Genomic DNA, 17,826 nt, shown 5'->3' with positions numbered 1-17,826 from the left:
AGAGAATTTGAGAGGAGAAATGGTGTAAGTGTGAATGAATGTGTGAGAGGACAAATATATTCTCAATTCGTATTTCACATTTTAAGTATGAATGAATGAGAGACAAAATTAGTTTTCCACATTGTATGTTAGGTGTACAAGAAATTGTGTTGGATGTAAGAAGAAAATCCTGCAAGCCGAAGCATATATAGACAAGGTTCAAAAGGCTGAATTAAGGATAAAGGAAGCTATAAAAAAAAGACCACTATCCTACGAATCATTTAGTTTTTTGTAGTGGGAACTCATTCCCAATTCATTTTAACATGAGATTAACAAAATTGAATTAGGTTACCTAATATTGTTAATTAGTGTGAATTAGTTTTTATGCTTTGCTTATATCGGTGTCCAAGTAGTAAGAAAGAGTATTGTTATATCTTCTTAGAAATATTCTTATTAATTTATAGAAAATACATATTAAATGGAAAAATAAATGTATTTAGTTTATTTAGAATATAAAATGCATTCAATATTTATCATACAAAAGAAGTGCGAAATTAGTAGGGTGTACTGTAAAAAGATTTAGAACTATTTAATAACACTAGTAAAAAACACTAGATTCTACAACAGATTTATTAAATCAATTGTTTAACAACCAATATAAAAAAACACGGGGAGATTTCTGTAAATAAATACAAGTTTTTATATTGGTTATAAATTTACTCAATTTAAAAATCAGATGCATCTGCAAATTCATGACTCTCCTCTTACTTCCTCGGATCCCCACCACAATGAATTTTCTCTCTCTTCCGACTTGTGTCTTCTTGCCTACCTCTTAGATGCAAATTAACAAATACACGTGTCAACCCATATTTATTCTATTCAAATAATTCAATTAATTAATAGAAATTTTATATTTATTTTATTTTATTATATTTCTAATTGAATCTTAAATCAATTAAAACAATTATAATACATATTATTCTATTATAAAACACAAGTTTGAAATTACTATATATTATTATATTTATTTTATTTTATTTTTAAGTTATTCAGATTATTGAGTGTAACTAAATCAATTGAATTTTAAATCAGTTATAAGTATATAAGATTCGTTTAAATTGGAATATTCATTTTTTATTCTATTTTTTCGAATTAAGATTATTTGGTGTAACTAAATTAATTGAATTTTTGTAATAAAAAATATTTGAATTTTAAATCAATTAAATTAATTATATTAGATAACAATCGTGTAAATCATGCAATATAAATAATATTAAAACACCTAAATAGTTTAATTATGATAATAATTCAATTTCTGAAATTAGGAAGCGTAACAATTATCTATTTCTATATCTGATTATGTCTTCAGCTTTTTTAATTTATTATTTATTATCGAAAGTTTAATTCTAGACATATATAATTCAACTTTAATAATTTAAAATTAATAATGCAACTATTTTCGTATGTAATGCAATTATTTTTCTCAAAAATTATTTCTTAATATATATTAAAAAAGATGGAAAATTTGTTAAAAAAAAAGAAGAAAATTTATTATAATTAAATAATTTTACTCAATTTTTGTTATTCAAAATTAAGCATGCAAACCACAAAAACAGCTAAATATACTATTTTTTTAAAAGAAAGCCCAAAGAGAACATATAATACATCGCCATAATGAAAGGGGTATACCTAAGATAATATTTCAATAATAATATTTTTTTTCTGAAGCATATGTATATATAAAAATATATTTAAAGATTTATGAATGTATTCACTAACATATAATTATTAAAATCTAAACTAAATAATTAATAATATATTAAAAATTCAAAATAATATATAAAAAAGTTTACTCCTATGATATAATATCCGTGCAAGGCATGAGAAATGAAACTAGTATATACTATTTCGGTTTGTCCCTAATTATAAGATCAATTTTAAAAATTTATTTGTTTCTTTTTCTAAGATTTTCTTTTAATTTGTAGATGTATTAGTTATTTTTTTTTACATACCATTACTTAATTATTATCTCTCCAAACATTAATGAAAAATAATAAACTAGATATATAGATTTTTTTTTAACCAAATGATTGAGCACAAATAATCAATATATTGAAGTTAAGATTGAAAAAATCTTATAAGTAAGGACATACACGTATATATTAGATTGCATCACTTGTCATATTTTTTTTTTCTCTTTCACTCTTTTTATACACCTAGTGAATATATAATGATATTTATTTTGATATTTTGTTAAAAGAAATAATATTGACAAGTCACTACTAGAAAAAGTATCTTCAACGACGATTTTCTAAGACATTTGATGATGGTTTTGAACTGTCTTTGAAGCTAGCATTGTGAAAAATTACTATTTTTCACGACGGTTCATTAACCAACTTAGAATGAAAGATTCGACATCGATTTCATAAGAAACTGCCTTTAAAAAAATATTATTCTAAGATGGTTTTCAAGTAAAAACCGTCTTAAAAAAACCTCCATTTGTTACAAAATGAAGGATTTAAGATGATTTTTCCCATAACCATCTTAGAAAATAAACTTTCTAAGAAGATTTTTTAAAAAACCATCTTAGAATGTCATTTTTAAAAAAATGAAGATTTTAAGATGATTTTTCTCATAACCATCTTAGAAAATAAACTTTCTAAGACGATTTTTCAGAAAATCGTCTTAGAATATTTTTTTTTAAAAATTGAGAATTTTAAGATAGTTTTTACTTGAACCGTCTTAGAATTTTCAAAGAACCGTCTTATAATGTTTATTTTTTTAAAAAAATAAATTAAAAAAATTATTTTTATCTTTTTTTAAATATAATTAAAAAGTTATAAATATATACAAATTAAATAATCATTTGATACCATACGATTTTTTAAGAAAAACTTTTGTTGCTAACATTAAATAAAATTTCACAAAAAAAAAGAAAGAATAAATTACACCTAATTATTCAACTTACCTATCAGCTTCCTCGCTATAGTCCAAGCCATCCTAGAACCTTTGTGATGGCATTGTACGACCATTCTTATCTTTGCCATATGTTTCAACATACCAAGCCCCTATGTCATGGAAGCCGCAACGAGGCTCAAATAGCCAAAATCTGTATAAATATAATTAAGGCAATGAAATTATTAAAGAGTATTATGGACAACAATGAGAGACTAGCAAACAATTTTCATTTTCATAAATTAACAAGTTGTGGTACCATGAAAAATTCACATAAACTTGAGAGTACATCAATAAGTTCATTTTGGCAGTTAGAAGAAATACAAAGAATGAGAAAGAGGTCAAGAGTTCTGCGTAATAAATCCACAAACCATGATATTACTTCATCAATCTTGGTTCCTTCACTCGAGAAGGTGTGGCAACACCATTTTCCAGATAATTGAAAGTTAACATAAGTAAATGAACCCAATGACCACATTGCTTTAACCTTTAGTAGAAGCATTGATTAGCCTAACATCAACACTAGGAAAAGAATGAAAAAAAATGAAACCATGGAAAGAGAATATTGGTATGCATAAAAAGATCACATGTTCCAACACACAAAAAATCCTTTAAGAAATTACATAATAATAAGAGAGTAGACCACATCAGGGTATATGCATTAATGAACCCCAAGGAGATTGTTATGCTAACTCAAACATCAATACAATTATAAAGAGATGTCAAAGCTTTACTTGCTTGGGGTTAAACGTGCTTTAGTGCATCTACATTCACAAACTGCAACTTTCTCACTCACTTTATCTTATGTAAATACACACACAAAAATGTATCAACAAGTAACCAAACTGGTATGAAGTAATGATGTGTGCAAGAAATATCCAATTACAAAATGATCTTTTAGAAGTTTCTTATGATAAATATTGGAGTCTATCACCATTCATTTTATAAACAAAATAAAACTAAGCTAGTCACATCATACTATCATAATTGCTTTCAATTATAGAAACCTGTAATTTCTCCTCTATTATGCACATACATTCTCTCACACATAACCAATTGAGATAAGTGGGATTGTAGTGAGGGTAAGGATGGGAAAAAGATTATTACTGCAAGAAAATTTTATTTTTAAGAAAAGAGAAAACTATGCATCAGGTGCAAATATAAAATAGAGAATTTGTCCATATTTGAATGCTTGTCTTTTTATTCCATGCCTCGTGTAAGGCATCAAAGAGAATGTCTCAACATCTAATTAATCCATACCAAATTGTAGATATTCTAAACAGTAGATCTCTACTCAAGAATTTCAAACAATTCGTCAGAAAAAGGTTCTCATGCAGATACTTGTAGCCATGCACGATGTTCAAATACACTAACCTTTACTTGTGAGGGGTCAAGATCAGATCTCACATAAGGCCATCCTACTTCATCATTATCTCCTCCTGAAGCTAATGGATTGGACAGGAAATTGGCAAGGACCTTCATATATGGAACAAAAGGATAAATTTTAGAAATGGACAATATTAATGGCAGGTTTTACAATCAATAGGTTTTACAATATATTGATTGATCTACCTGGTCCATTTGTCCAAATCCAAGGATAACAACAGGTTCACTAACGTTGAAAATAACAACGGGTTCACTAATAAACACATACAAAGAAGGGTCCAAACCTTAGTGTAAGTTTGGACATGATCTCTCCAACGGGGACTTGTTTTAAGAACATCTCTTAGGGTTGATAAAGACATGGCCTTTATAATATTATTGTCTTTGTTATAAGTTTTATCCTGCAACACCAAGTAAAACCCGATAAGAGAATGAATAATTCAATACAAATCTTTCAGTTTAATGAAAATATAAAATGAGGAAGCAGTAGATAAAGACATACCTTGAGATTATCGACTTTTGCAGTAAGAGGATCCTTACTAACCTGCAGAAAAGACAAATTTTCAGTGCTAAATAAACATTAAAAGTGCTTTAGCTACATACACGAATGATAATCAAAACTACCATGAATAATAAAACTTAAGCACAAATATGGAGATATTGGAACAATAATAAAATTAAACACTAATCTTTCTTAATTTTAACACATTCAACTAACCATCTCTGTTATACGTAGACACCGGTGACCAATCAGGATCGGTTGATCCCCATGGATACTTGAAATCTGGTATTAGAAAAGGAATAGTTGCAAAATGTGAGGCACTTGTTAAAGTTATACTAGCAATCCATCAAAGACATAAAAAAACTAATAAGTTGCATATTTATTGCATACCTGAGCAAAAGTCCCAACTTCGTGAAAACGGTTAAACAACTTTTTTCCTTTTAAATCATATACATTTTTATTTGTGTCAAAGCTAGATACTACATTAGGATCAACATATGGGGCTTTTCGTTCTCGACTTTGTTGTAAAGTTGTTAATAATTTGGGATCCTAGATGCATAGAAAAATACTCATACAAAATTCAATATCATACTTTCGAGTTTCAAGTTACATTCCCTGGTCCTTGTCACATACATGCATTGATCATAGATTACAATTTGCATAAGTTTAAGCCAAAAGCATGTAATGAGCAAAGAAGGATATTTAACTCATTTATCCTAACAACTAACCATACCTTAACAAAGACTGGCCTGGGAAAAGTGGTCTATGTATCAATGGTAGTGCCAAAACATGTTACAAAGGTATGGAGAAAAAAGTAAACATCCAAAATATGATATATGAGTTAACAAGAAAACTAAAAATAAAGCAATGTAGAAAAGAGACTTCATTCACAAGCTTCAATTCTTTTGTTTTACAAAAAACATCTAAATAAAAAAAATACTGGAAAAACAATACAAAACAATCCTAGTTTTATTTCCATGATGGAGTGTGGGAATCACATGCACCCCCAATCCCAATTGGGACTACTAGAAAATAAGTTTTTTACATTGATTATTAAGGATTTTTAACATCGGTTATTAACCAATGTTGAAACTATTGATGTTAAAGTATCAATATTAACATCGATTATTTAAAAATTGATGTTGTTTTCTTCTCATCACCATTGAAACTACCGATGTTTTTAGTAAACCAACATTGATGTTGTTGTCAGATCGATGTTGTTAGTAAACCAACATCGATGTTGTTTACTAACATCATCGATTTTTCTTAAAACTGATGTTGTTTTTGGATTTTTTTTTCAATATCCTATTTGTTTTTTTAATTACCAACCTGTAATTCAAAGTATATTCAAAGTTGTAAAAAAACACATAAAATAAGCCATGCACCAAAAGTTATAAACAAAGTATATTATGCACCAAGAGTAGTTATAAACATTTATAAACAAAATATACCACAAATGTGTTCAGGATGTTCCAATGTTTCTCAAAAAATATATCACCTAGACTTATAAACAAAAAATTACAAATTAATAATAGTAAAGTATTAATGTACTTTAATTACAAACAAATCCAAAATAAAACAAAGTATATTATGCACCATGAGTAGTTATAAACATTTATAAACAAAATATATCACAAATGTGTTCAGGATGTTCCAATGTTTCTCAAAAAAATATATCACCAAGACTTATAAACAAAAAATTACAAATTAATAGTAGTAAAGTATTAATGTACTTTAATTACAAACAAATTCAAAATAAAACAAAGTTAGAAGTTGCATTTGGGAACTTAAATATAATTTGAGTTTCAATAAGAAAATTTTGTGATTATGAAATTCCTCCATCCATTTCCAATTTTTGCAATCTTCCTACAATGATTATAAATTATCCTATACTTCGTAGTCTCTTTCAAGTTCATATGGGTGAATCTTACAGCTTTCATAAATGAGTACAGGTACTCGGCACATCCTGTAATTAACATGAAATTCATATTAGATATGTATATGATTTTAAAATTTGACATACAAGTGAGTGCTTAATAACTCACCAAACGGTTGCAAGTCACTTTGTACTCAGTCAGCAGGACTTTAAAAGTGACTAAGTTATGAACTTGGTTGTACAATGAGTGTCATTTAGGGTAAGCTTTTGGTTCAGAGCTTCTTTTGAAGATGGTGAGGAGGAAAACACTTTGTCCAAAGTGGGTCAAGGTCACCTAATGATTTCCAGTAAGCCCATAGAACTCTCTAAGTGTTGTCCATCTAGCTAGTAGAGTTGGGCTCACCAAATCTTGGTTATATGTAATAGAGTGCATGTTGTCACTAGAGTGTAGAAAAATTCCAAGTAGGCTCTAGTTCATCCTTCCATCTTACAACAAATGACCTACTAACTTCACCATAAGGCTATATTTAACAAGCAAATGTGTTATATCATGTCATGTTTATTTGAGAATAGTGTTGAAATTTCTAACCTGATCCATAATATGAACAGTATTGAACATTTCCTCTATTTTTATGTTAATCTTTATCAGTGCTAGCCATTTCCTTCCAATTTTGTTGATCTTCATCCATCGTTTCTAAACTCCATTTACAATATAAACATGACATTAAGTAGATTTCGTCAAACCATCTAAATCCACCAACTGATCCATGCACAAACTGACTATGCGTCATGTTTATCTAGGAGCTTATTCCATGCAATTAATATAATAAGGAGGAACCAGAACCATGCAAAACAAAACCTCAGTAAATCTGCAACAACAAAAAACCTAAGTAAAATTTCACTGATTTCACTATCAAAAAAGGCATGCATTGTTTGTTTTGCAATATCACTTAGATTCTTTGGAAGGCCTACGCTATCGAAGACAACCAAAACACCAATAAATGGCCTACACTATCGAAAACACCAATACAACCAAAACAACTAGAACCATGAACAACAAAAACAATGTCGAAAACATTGTCGAATCCAACCAAAACACTATCGAAAACAACCAAAATAACCAGAACCATGAACAACCAAAACAATGTCCAAAACACTGTCGAATCCAACCAAAACACTGTCGAAAACAACCAAAATAATCAGATCCATGATTTCACTATCGAAAAAAGCTTCGAGAGAAAAACATACTGTGAGAGCGAGAGTGACAGTGACACCTACACCGTGAGCGAGAGTGAGACTGACAATGATGACATAGTGAGCGACACGATAGTGGGTTGACTATGAGCAAGAGTGGTTTCACCATGAGCGAAGGGTGGTTTCAGTGCCGTGAGAGTGAGAGTGAAACCATGAGCGAGACACCAACAATGACAGTGGTTTCAGCGCCGTGAGAGTGAGAGTGAGATTGACAAAGGGTTCGTGAGGGAGACAAGTCGTGAGGGAGACGAGTGAACTGCCATAAGCGTGAAAAAAATTATAAATAGGACAATACAACGTTGGTTTTTTCAAAAACCGATGTTAACCAACTTAACGAAGTCACATTAACATCAGTTTTTTGAAAAATCGATGTTAACCAACTCATGTTAACATAGGTTTTCTAACAAACCGATGTTAACTAACTCATGTTAACATCAGTTTTTCGGAGTATCGATGTTCACGAAGTCACGTTATTTATGATTATGCCATCGCATTTTGGTTTATATCGGTTTTCTATAAAACCGATGTTATTCTAACGATGTTAAAAGTAAATTTTGTAGTAGTGTGGGAATAATAGCCTAGAGATGATGTAGTATAACAAGGACATCAAAACCTTCCATCAATTTACACACAAACATTAAATTTGAAAAAAAATAAAGAACTAAGGTACAAATACACTTTTGACATTGCAATGTGATGCAATCTGTAACAATGCAAGATTTAAGAATTCATGGAACCTGCAATGCAAGATTTAACATAATCAAAGGCACCAATTGACATAACATTTCAATTCATTATTTGGCAGTATCATGTTCATGTATTTCAATTCATTATTTGGGAGTAGCATAGTCAAGTTACAGGAACTAGTGAGGGGTCACCTTGTAAGGAAACAAACAACTGCTACACTGCGTGGAATGCATGCGTTCATGGTCATACAAGTTCTACAACCTTTTGAGAATCCCTTGCATATCTTCGTAGAACAAAACTTCCATCATCTGCATAATGAAATTGTGAAGAGAACCCTTTCTTGACAGTGCAATACGCGGATTCCCCTGCCTCTTTGAACCCTTCCTTCCATTGTAGCTTCTTCTTGATTATCCTTAGCAAAAACATAAGCTCTACGTTGTTCGTTTTCCATTGGATGTTTGCCGGAATAATCTCCTCCAGCAGCTCGAACTCCTCTGTGAAATTCACCAACGACAAAGAAATCTCCTGAAAATCCTCTGAATCCAAATCGTTCGTATTGGTATTTTCTTCATATAGCTGAAACTTGAGTGCGAGATCTTCAATCTTCTTCGTGAACTCTTCAACGGAGAAAGGCTCCAAGCTAGCATTGCAAGCCCTTCTCAAACCCCCCCTGCGCGTGAAAAGCACATGGTGCTCAAACTATTTGGTTCTTCAAAGGCGTGAGGTGGTCAAAAAGAGGCTCGAGCGATTCACGAAACAACACACTAGGGCTTGCGTTTTGGACAATGAAGGGGAAGAAATTGCAGAAGCAAGGGTTTGAGAAGAAGAAGAAGAAGGGGAATGAGGAAGAACGTGTTGCGGACCATTGCGAACCTCTCTCAGTTTTAGTTGATAAATCTTTCCTACAACTAGTTGTCTGGCGAGATTCTGACGAGCCTTGGGTTTAAGCAACGCGACCTAGGTATGTGAACACGAGAGGAGAGGAACAGGTGAGACCTAGGTATGTGAAGAGGAACGGGTGTGAGTGTAAACGAAAAATGAAGGCCTACGACAATTCCTTTATAAAACCGACTTTGGATATCTAATTTTAAATACGATTTTGACAAAAATAGTCTTTGAAAAGATATTTTAAAGATGATTTTACAATAATTGTCTTTGAAAAATTGTGATTATTTACAAAAAATTACCACCTCATTTTTTAAGACAACGGTTTTCTAGAACCATCCTTGATGCAGTGTAGTAGAATTGCTTTGTTGTAGTAGTGAGTAAAAATCTATTTAAAAACTGAATTTTTTAAAATTCAGTGTTTTATACGTGGAATTAAAGCAGTCAAAGTCTTGAAGTTGTATATATTCGTTGGATACAAAAATGTGGATATTCATGCGTTCAGATTGAATTGAAAAACAACACATGTCTTCGCTCGTTATCAAAGCAAGTGTTAAAAAATCAAAATGAGAAGTGGCAGCCACTGGTTCACATCATCACATGGATGTTTTCTTGCATAAACTAAAGAGTGAGCCATGAATAAATTACTCTGACGAAGAAGTGCGCGCGGTCTCCTTTTGACTTGATAATCAATCACTTATTATATTTATACACTTATATTCTACTTTTTATTTTTTATTTCTTCGCATCACATCTTATTACTTACAGTATTATAATTTATATCTTTATTTTTTTCTTAAATAACCTATTCATCCTATAAAATAGGGGTATTTTTGTTTTAGCACTTCATGTTTTTTCTTGTCTGTGTTATTTTATTTTGTTTCGTTTTGATTCCTATTGTTGAATTTCTTACCAAATCTAAGGAAGAAATTCATAAAGAACAAAATGAAACAACCAAAATTAAGAAGTTTAAATGAAATCAACTTGATATTATAAAAACTACTATTTAAGAAAATTTATAAAATTATGGGCCTATTTACTCTATTTTGATTTTATGTTTCTATTTTTAATTACAAATTTGTCACCTTATTTTTAATCAATTTTTTTTGTGTTTTTAAATATTTTTATAGGAAATAGTGAAACAAAAGTTATTTTCACTGTTTTTCGTACAAAATATTTGAAAACAGGAAATATATTAAAAACAAGGTGATAATTTGTAACTAAAATTAAAAAAAATGAAAACAAAATTTTTTTTGAATATAAATGAGCCCTAAACTTTTAAACACTGCAAATGTATTGATAGGGGATACAAAAAAATTAAATCTATAGCGATTGCATTGGTATCCAGCAAAAATCAAACCTTAATTTAATGACTTCTATGAAGTACTATATTTAAGGTTTTTATTTTTTTTTTTAATTTTTGTTGGTTACTGGTGCATTTCATTATAAGTTTAATTTTTGTACTCCTCATTAATGCATTTTATGTGTTTGAAGGTTTAATTTTTATAAATTTGGCTTAAATAATTGTTTAGATTCTTTTATGTAATTTTTTTGGTTTTAGTTCTCTTAAATTTTTGTCTCCATAAGTTTTTATGTTTTGTTTTGATCCTAGTCGTTAGATTTGACTTACAAATCTATATGCAAGGACCAAAATCAAACAATTTTTTATAGGGAAAAAAAACTAAAATCATGAGTTATTTAAGTCCTTTTTTTTAATAATTCACAGATTCTAAGTTATTTGATTCTTAATCTTTTTTTTTTCGTTTGATTCCTTGAACTTGTATATTTTCAACTACTTCTTCAATTAATAATTTTATTTCTCTGGATCTCTAAACTTTTTTTTAATTGGATCCTTCAAATTTTTATTTTTTTCAAACACCTAATTAGAGATGGACATAGTGAATTATTGCTTGTGAAATATGTTGTAAGTACAACTCAATCAATTGTGAGAACTTTTTTAAGCCAAATAATATTTACATTGATTTGACCTATAGAGCCTTGAAGTCGAAAATCAAACCTCAAAACTTGCTTAAAAAATCTAAATACCGAACAAGTTGTGCTCTCAATAGATTATTCTCCTAAAAAGATTGGGGTATATGTTTAACTATTTCAATTCGAATAATGATTTTTTCCACAAATGATAGCTTGTCATCCAATAAAGCACCATATATTTTACTAAACCAAAAGCTTATTGCAGTTGTTCAGCCTTTTCCGTAAATGAAAGTTTGAAACATTCTGTCACTAGCTCACTCAAATCATGACTTGCAGCGAACAAGAGAAACCTCACCATGTCTTGCTTTTTCTCATCTATATGTGGTTGTGGTGGAGTACTACTTGTATCCACGTTGAAGCCAATGATAGTTTGAAGCCAGGTGATACTCTGAATGCCACGGTACCAGGGGCAGAGCTATGTTCAAAAAAGGGTAAATATTGCATGAGTTTCGACCCAATAACTCATGATAATCAGGAAGCAGTTTACTTGACTATATGTGCCCAAAAGAAAGATGATTGGGAAGTGTGGGTTGCAAATAGAAACCAACCTGTTGACTCAAATTCTGCTGTTCTATCATTGGATCACAAAGGGGTACTCAAAATAGAATCCCAAGATGGTAAGAAAAAAGTGAAGAAATCACCAATAATCCTTTATTCACCACCTCAACCTATCAATAACACACTGGCCACTTTGTTGGACACAGGCAACTTTGTGCTTCAACAACTTCATCCCAATGGGTCCAAAATAAGAGTCTTGTGGGAAAGCTTTGATTTTCCCACAGACACATTGCTCCCTGGGATGAAGTTAGGTTTGAATCACAAAACTGGTGGTACTAATTGGTCACTTGTTTCATGGCTAAGCGGCCAAGTCCCTACTGCTGGTCCATTCAAGCTCGAATGGGAACCGAAAACAAGAGAGTTGTTGATCATCAAGCGCGGCGGCAGCAGCAGCAGCGGCGGCAAGCGGGTTTTGTGGGCTAGCGGGAACAAATTGGAGCACATTCCGAGCGAGATTCGGCGCGAGATTGTGCCAAGCGAAACCGGAGACTACTTCACGTTGAAAAGTTCTGATTCGGAGGAAGAGCCCACGAAGTGGACACTGTTGTCAACTGGGCAACTGATAAACCGCAAAGGCGTGGATGTGGCGAGGGCTGATATGTGTCACGGATACAACACAGATGGAGGGTGCCAGAAATGGGATGCGATATTACCCTCTTGCAGGTACAGATACTAAGAAAAAAAAAAACTAGTTTTAAAATAATAGGAAGAATCAAGTTATACGGATACTATTGTAAGAAAGTTATTTTTTATTATCACTATTCATTTTCTTGAAACCTAGTTTGGAAAGATGAAAAACAACTTTTTTTTAGAGTTATTATTGGTGTAATTTCTCTTAAAAAATAATTATAATTAATTTTATAAAATAATTTAATATCTAAAATAGTTTTATATTATCATTCAATTATTATTTAAATTATTTAAAAATAATTATTCTAAAAGTCAATAAATTTATCATATATTATAAGTTGTAATTAGATGATTATGTAAAACATTTTACACTATTAATATATAACTCTTTTTCTCTTTGTTGTATAATTATAATTATGTAAATACCTAAATCATCATCAGCACTCTACTTGCAGACGTCCTGGTGATGCATTTGAACTCAAATATGGGTACCCTAAATGGGACACGGAAGTGAAGAGAGACGAAGAAAATTCGAGTTATGGCATAAGTGATTGCCAGGAAATTTGCTGGAGAAACTGCAGCTGCGTTGGATTTGCTCTTAATCATCGTAATGAAACTGGCTGCGTCTTCTTTCTGTGGGATTTGGTGAAGGGTACCAATATTGCAAACGAGGGTTACAAATTTTATGTGCTTGTAAGGAGCAACCATCAAAACCGTAAGTCGGTCTACAACTATTATTGTTTTTTCTTTATTGGTAAGAATTTATAACACTGAGATACTCTTTGTTCAATCAATTAAATTAAATTATCTTGATAGATGTATAAGAATTAAACACAGTATTAAATAATTTACATAATTTCACAATTTTACTGTCTTGGACTTAATTCTTTTTTGGTTAATCAATGTGTTTTTCTTCGTGAAAAGACTATTCATTTTCGTGTTAGTCATAAAAAAAAAACTATTCATTTTCACTCCTTGCATTTTACAATTTATTGTTGATATACAAAATATTTTACATTTTAACCATAAAATTTACTTTAAAGATAGAGCTTTAGATCATAAGAACTTAATAATAAGAGTTTAATGCTGTTAAAAAAATAGAGTTTAATATACATCTATTAATAACATAGAAGTTGTTATCCTATCAATCGATTAAAAATCACATTCTTCAGTATAAAAACTAATAAATCCACCATATTTAATAGTATATGATTAGAAAACAATGTAAAAAATATTTACTCTATCTTTGTATATATATTGCTTATTCAAAATAAAATAGAAATTGCTTGATAGTTTTAACATAAAAAATCTTTTGGAAGTAAAAGTTTTGTTTCTATATCTCACATTGAGTAGTTCTAGATGAGAGGGAGAGGTTAAAATGTGTATGTTAGTTTTTAGAGTTTTATAGTTTTACAAGTGTGTGGAGATATAAGGTTATCTTGGTGGTAAAAGATGAAAAAAGCAAGAATAGAACCTAGATTTGGATTCTCTTGTTAACAAAAATTAATAAATTAACAATTAATATTTACCAATAAAATAATAATTTTACAAATGTAACTTTTTTACATATATTTTCAATAAATCAGAAATCATATTTAATATGACTTTAAGATCTATATTTTTTTTTATAAAATTTAACAAATTTATGATACTTGACTTTTTAATTGAAAGACAGTATGGCAAATTGACAATGTAGTATATATAAACTTTTATACAAAGAGTTATCTATTATTTATTCTACTTTTAAAAGCTACTTTAGTTAGCAATTTTTAAGTTTTCTTTTTTTGAAAAGCTGGCATTTTTTAAGTTTCCTTTTCCTTCTTTTCTCTTTATAAAAAAAATTAAATTTCTTAATTTCTAAAACCTTTTTACTAGCTGTGTTTGACCCACTTTCTCTTTTAAGGAAAATAAATAAAAAATCTAGTTAAACATGTTTAACGAATGACTAAAACCGTATTGTATTATTAAGTAGAATAAAAATGAATAAAAAGTTATACAAACCAAAATCAAAAGTCTTATAGACTAAAGAACATATTTAAACTGTATTATCTTTTACTACTTACGTAGTACACAGAAGGATTCGTCTGTTAAAAAAAAAGTTTCGTAATTTTACTTTAATTTTTTTTTTAACAATTGGGAATGGTTTTTGAAAACTAGCAGGCGTTTTGTCAACACAATTGATGTCTCTTGATTTTTATTATAGGACTTTATAATACTGTTGTAAGATGATTCAAATTATATTATAAAGATATTCTTGAAAATAACTCAAATTAGTTCCGTATATATATTAATATTCTATGCAGGTATAAAACAGTGGATATGGGCAATGGTTGCAACAGTAGCAACCATACTCATAATCTGCCTTTGCATTCTGCGCAGAGTCTTAAAGAAACGAAAACATGTGCTTAAAGGTATATATATCTACATTTCTTTTATAAGTTTTACTTTATAATTTTTATCACAAGTATTATAATTTTTCTGTCCCATTTTCATTTAAACAGAAAATAAAAGAAATGGAATGGAGATTGAGAATCAGGATCTTGCAGCTTCCGGTAGATCCTCTAGTACCGACATACTAGAAGTTTATTTAAAGGAGGAACATGACTTGAAATTATTTAGTTATGCATCGATAATAGAGGCTACAAATGACTTTTCGTCTGAAAACAAGTTAGGACAGGGAGGCTTTGGAGTAGTTTATAAGGTGATTCTTTTTCTTCTTTATTCCTGCTGCGGTGTAAAGTTTGACATGAAATGTTACATATATTAATTTTTGGTGAATGAACATTTTGGTCTCTTTAAAAGTATAAACAGGTAATAATTTAATTTCCAAAAGAATGACAATTCTTAATGTGTAAAAAGTAAGATAATTATATCCTATTTGACATTAAGATATTAAGTTATACTGTAAGAGGTAAATTATCGTATTTTTTACATATTCGAAGAATGATTTGAAATTTTCATTCATTCAGAAATTTCATTGTCAGATTGATGATATTTTTTATTTTTTGTTGTCACTTTGATTAGGGAATTCTATCTACAAGGCAAGAAGTTGCTGTGAAAAAACTTTCAAGATCTTCTGGGCAAGGACTTATTGAGTTTAAAAATGAATTAACACTCATATCTAAACTCCAACATACAAATTTGGTTCAGCTACTCGGTTACTGCATTCATGAAGAAGAGCGGATTTTGATCTACGAGTATATGTCCAACAAAAGCTTGGACTTCATTTTATTTGGTAAGAAAGGTTAAAATCTCTCGTAAAATTATTGGGTGTTGGATAAGCATATGAAAAAACAATTATAGTCTAGGTACCCTTTTGCAAACAATTTCTAAAGTTGACTGTTTTAGGCGTCTATTCTGAACCACTTCATGGGAAATTTTATTTGGATGAATCCTTTATTTTCAGGTTCAAAAATTGATTACTAGTCAAACAATTGAGTTTCTTATTATGTTAAGAAGCAAAAGTTGATCAAGTTAATATCATCCCTGCTAATTAAATGTCAACTAATGAAAGTTGATATCATTCACCTTTTGAACTAAATTATGTCTTACACAAAACAAACTATGATGATTAAATAATAACAAGAATTTCTTACATGACAATGATATTTATCTTTCTCTTTGGAAGATTCTACTCAAAGTCACTTGCTGGATTGGAATAAGCGTTTTAACATAATAGAAGGAATTGCTCAAGGATTACTATACCTTCACAAATACTCAAGACTTAGAATCATTCACAGAGACTTGAAGGCTAGCAACATACTCCTTGATGAGAATATGAACCCCAAAATATCCGATTTCGGAATAGCAAAAATGTTCACACAACAGGATTCTGAAGCAAATACCACCAGAATTTTTGGAACATAGTGAGTCAATCGCGTTCATTAATTATTATGATCGTTGTATAAAGATATTTTGTATCGTCATGTTTTTTTATTTATTTATTTTTGCAGTGGCTACATGTCTCCAGAGTATGCTATGGAAGGAATTTTCTCTACAAAATCTGATGTATACAGCTTTGGAGTGTTACTCTTTGAAATTGTTAGTGGTAAAAGAAACAATAGCTTCTACACTGAAGAACGACAACTCAATCTAGTAGGACATGTATGATAAATAATTCTCTTTACGAGCATACGTTATTGTAATATTGTTGTTATTATTATTTTGGACTCGAAAAATTAATGATCACTCTCGTAGGCATGGGAGCTATGGAAAAAAGGTGAGGCTCTTAAGTTGGTGGATCCAGCACTGAATAATGATTCATTTTCAGAGGATGAAGTGCTAAGATGTGTTCATGCTGGTCTATTATGTGTGGAAGAAAATGCAGATGATCGTCCCTCCATGTCCAACATTGTATCTATGTTATCAAACAAAAGTAAAGTTACCAATTTGCCTAAAAAACCAGCATATTATGTTAGAACAAAACTCCTTGGGGAAGAACTAGAAACGTCTACTAAAGAATATGGTTTAGATTTCTTATTCGAAAATTCCCTTTATGTATGTTCAGTTTGACCGCAAAAAAATACTACAACATGTTAGGGTATGATCAGTTAGTTGTGAAGTTGTTATTCTTCCATTATGGGTTATGACGATTATGGTTGGTTGTAACAGATTGAATGCACTTTCCTCTATCTATATATATACACCTGTATCTATATCCTGTTGTATATAAAACTTTGGGTTAGCTTGAGATGGAGTTGTCTTTCGGTATGCAAGCTAAACAAACTGTTATGAAGCTCATATTTGAACATTATAGTGCATGGTAGATTTTAAATGTATACCTGATATCTTTAGCTTATTTTTTATTTTAGACTTCTGCAAATATTTCAGTAATCTAATTTGATTTTATGTTGTTGATTACTGTTTTGGCTATGAAATGCTCAATGCATGGTAAATCGATTGGAAAAATATTGCCGCAATTATCGAAAACATACCATAATGTATAAATAATGTCTATTATTTGTATATTCAATTAATCGGTGTTATAGGACAACTACAGTAAGCAATAATACTTAAAAAAAATTTACCATTTTGATCCATTATAGAATAATAAAATATTTAAATTTAACAATTGACTCGTGTCAATTGTTGGAATCCTGTACGGAATTGAAAATGGCAAATAGAA

General features: G+C 30.0%; 2 protein-coding genes across 2 annotated transcripts; one reads left to right on the top strand and one right to left on the bottom strand.

The window, feature by feature from the left end:
• Window positions 1-4,209: 4,209 nt before the first annotated feature.
• On the bottom strand, window positions 4,210-9,502 carry LOC113002315 (uncharacterized). The gene is made up of 8 exons (XM_026129412.1): window positions 9,489-9,502; window positions 8,886-9,306; window positions 8,101-8,205; window positions 7,944-8,033; window positions 4,820-4,861; window positions 4,605-4,718; window positions 4,309-4,410; window positions 4,210-4,224 (listed from the first exon to the last, which is right to left on the bottom strand). Exons 1-8 carry the CDS (start codon window positions 9,500-9,502, stop codon window positions 4,210-4,212), a joined length of 903 nt encoding a protein of 300 aa, XP_025985197.1.
• Window positions 9,503-11,692: 2,190 nt separating this feature from the next.
• LOC100816869 (G-type lectin S-receptor-like serine/threonine-protein kinase) lies at window positions 11,693-17,391 on the top strand. The gene is made up of 8 exons (NM_001370883.1): window positions 11,693-12,734; window positions 13,157-13,416; window positions 15,005-15,112; window positions 15,203-15,402; window positions 15,726-15,936; window positions 16,330-16,567; window positions 16,655-16,805; window positions 16,899-17,391. The coding sequence occupies exons 1-8, from the start codon at window positions 11,779-11,781 to the stop codon at window positions 17,211-17,213; spliced, it is 2,439 nt and encodes an 812-aa protein (NP_001357812.1). The 5' UTR covers window positions 11,693-11,778; the 3' UTR covers window positions 17,214-17,391.
• The last annotated feature ends 435 nt before the right edge of the window (window positions 17,392-17,826 follow it).

The sequence above is a fragment of the Glycine max genome, chromosome 8, assembly GCF_000004515.6.
Source record: "Glycine max cultivar Williams 82 chromosome 8, Glycine_max_v4.0, whole genome shotgun sequence".
Taxonomy (NCBI): domain Eukaryota; kingdom Viridiplantae; phylum Streptophyta; class Magnoliopsida; order Fabales; family Fabaceae; genus Glycine; species Glycine max.
The sequence above is the reverse complement of the archived record's forward strand: the minus strand, read 5'-3'. Positions and strand labels throughout refer to the sequence as shown.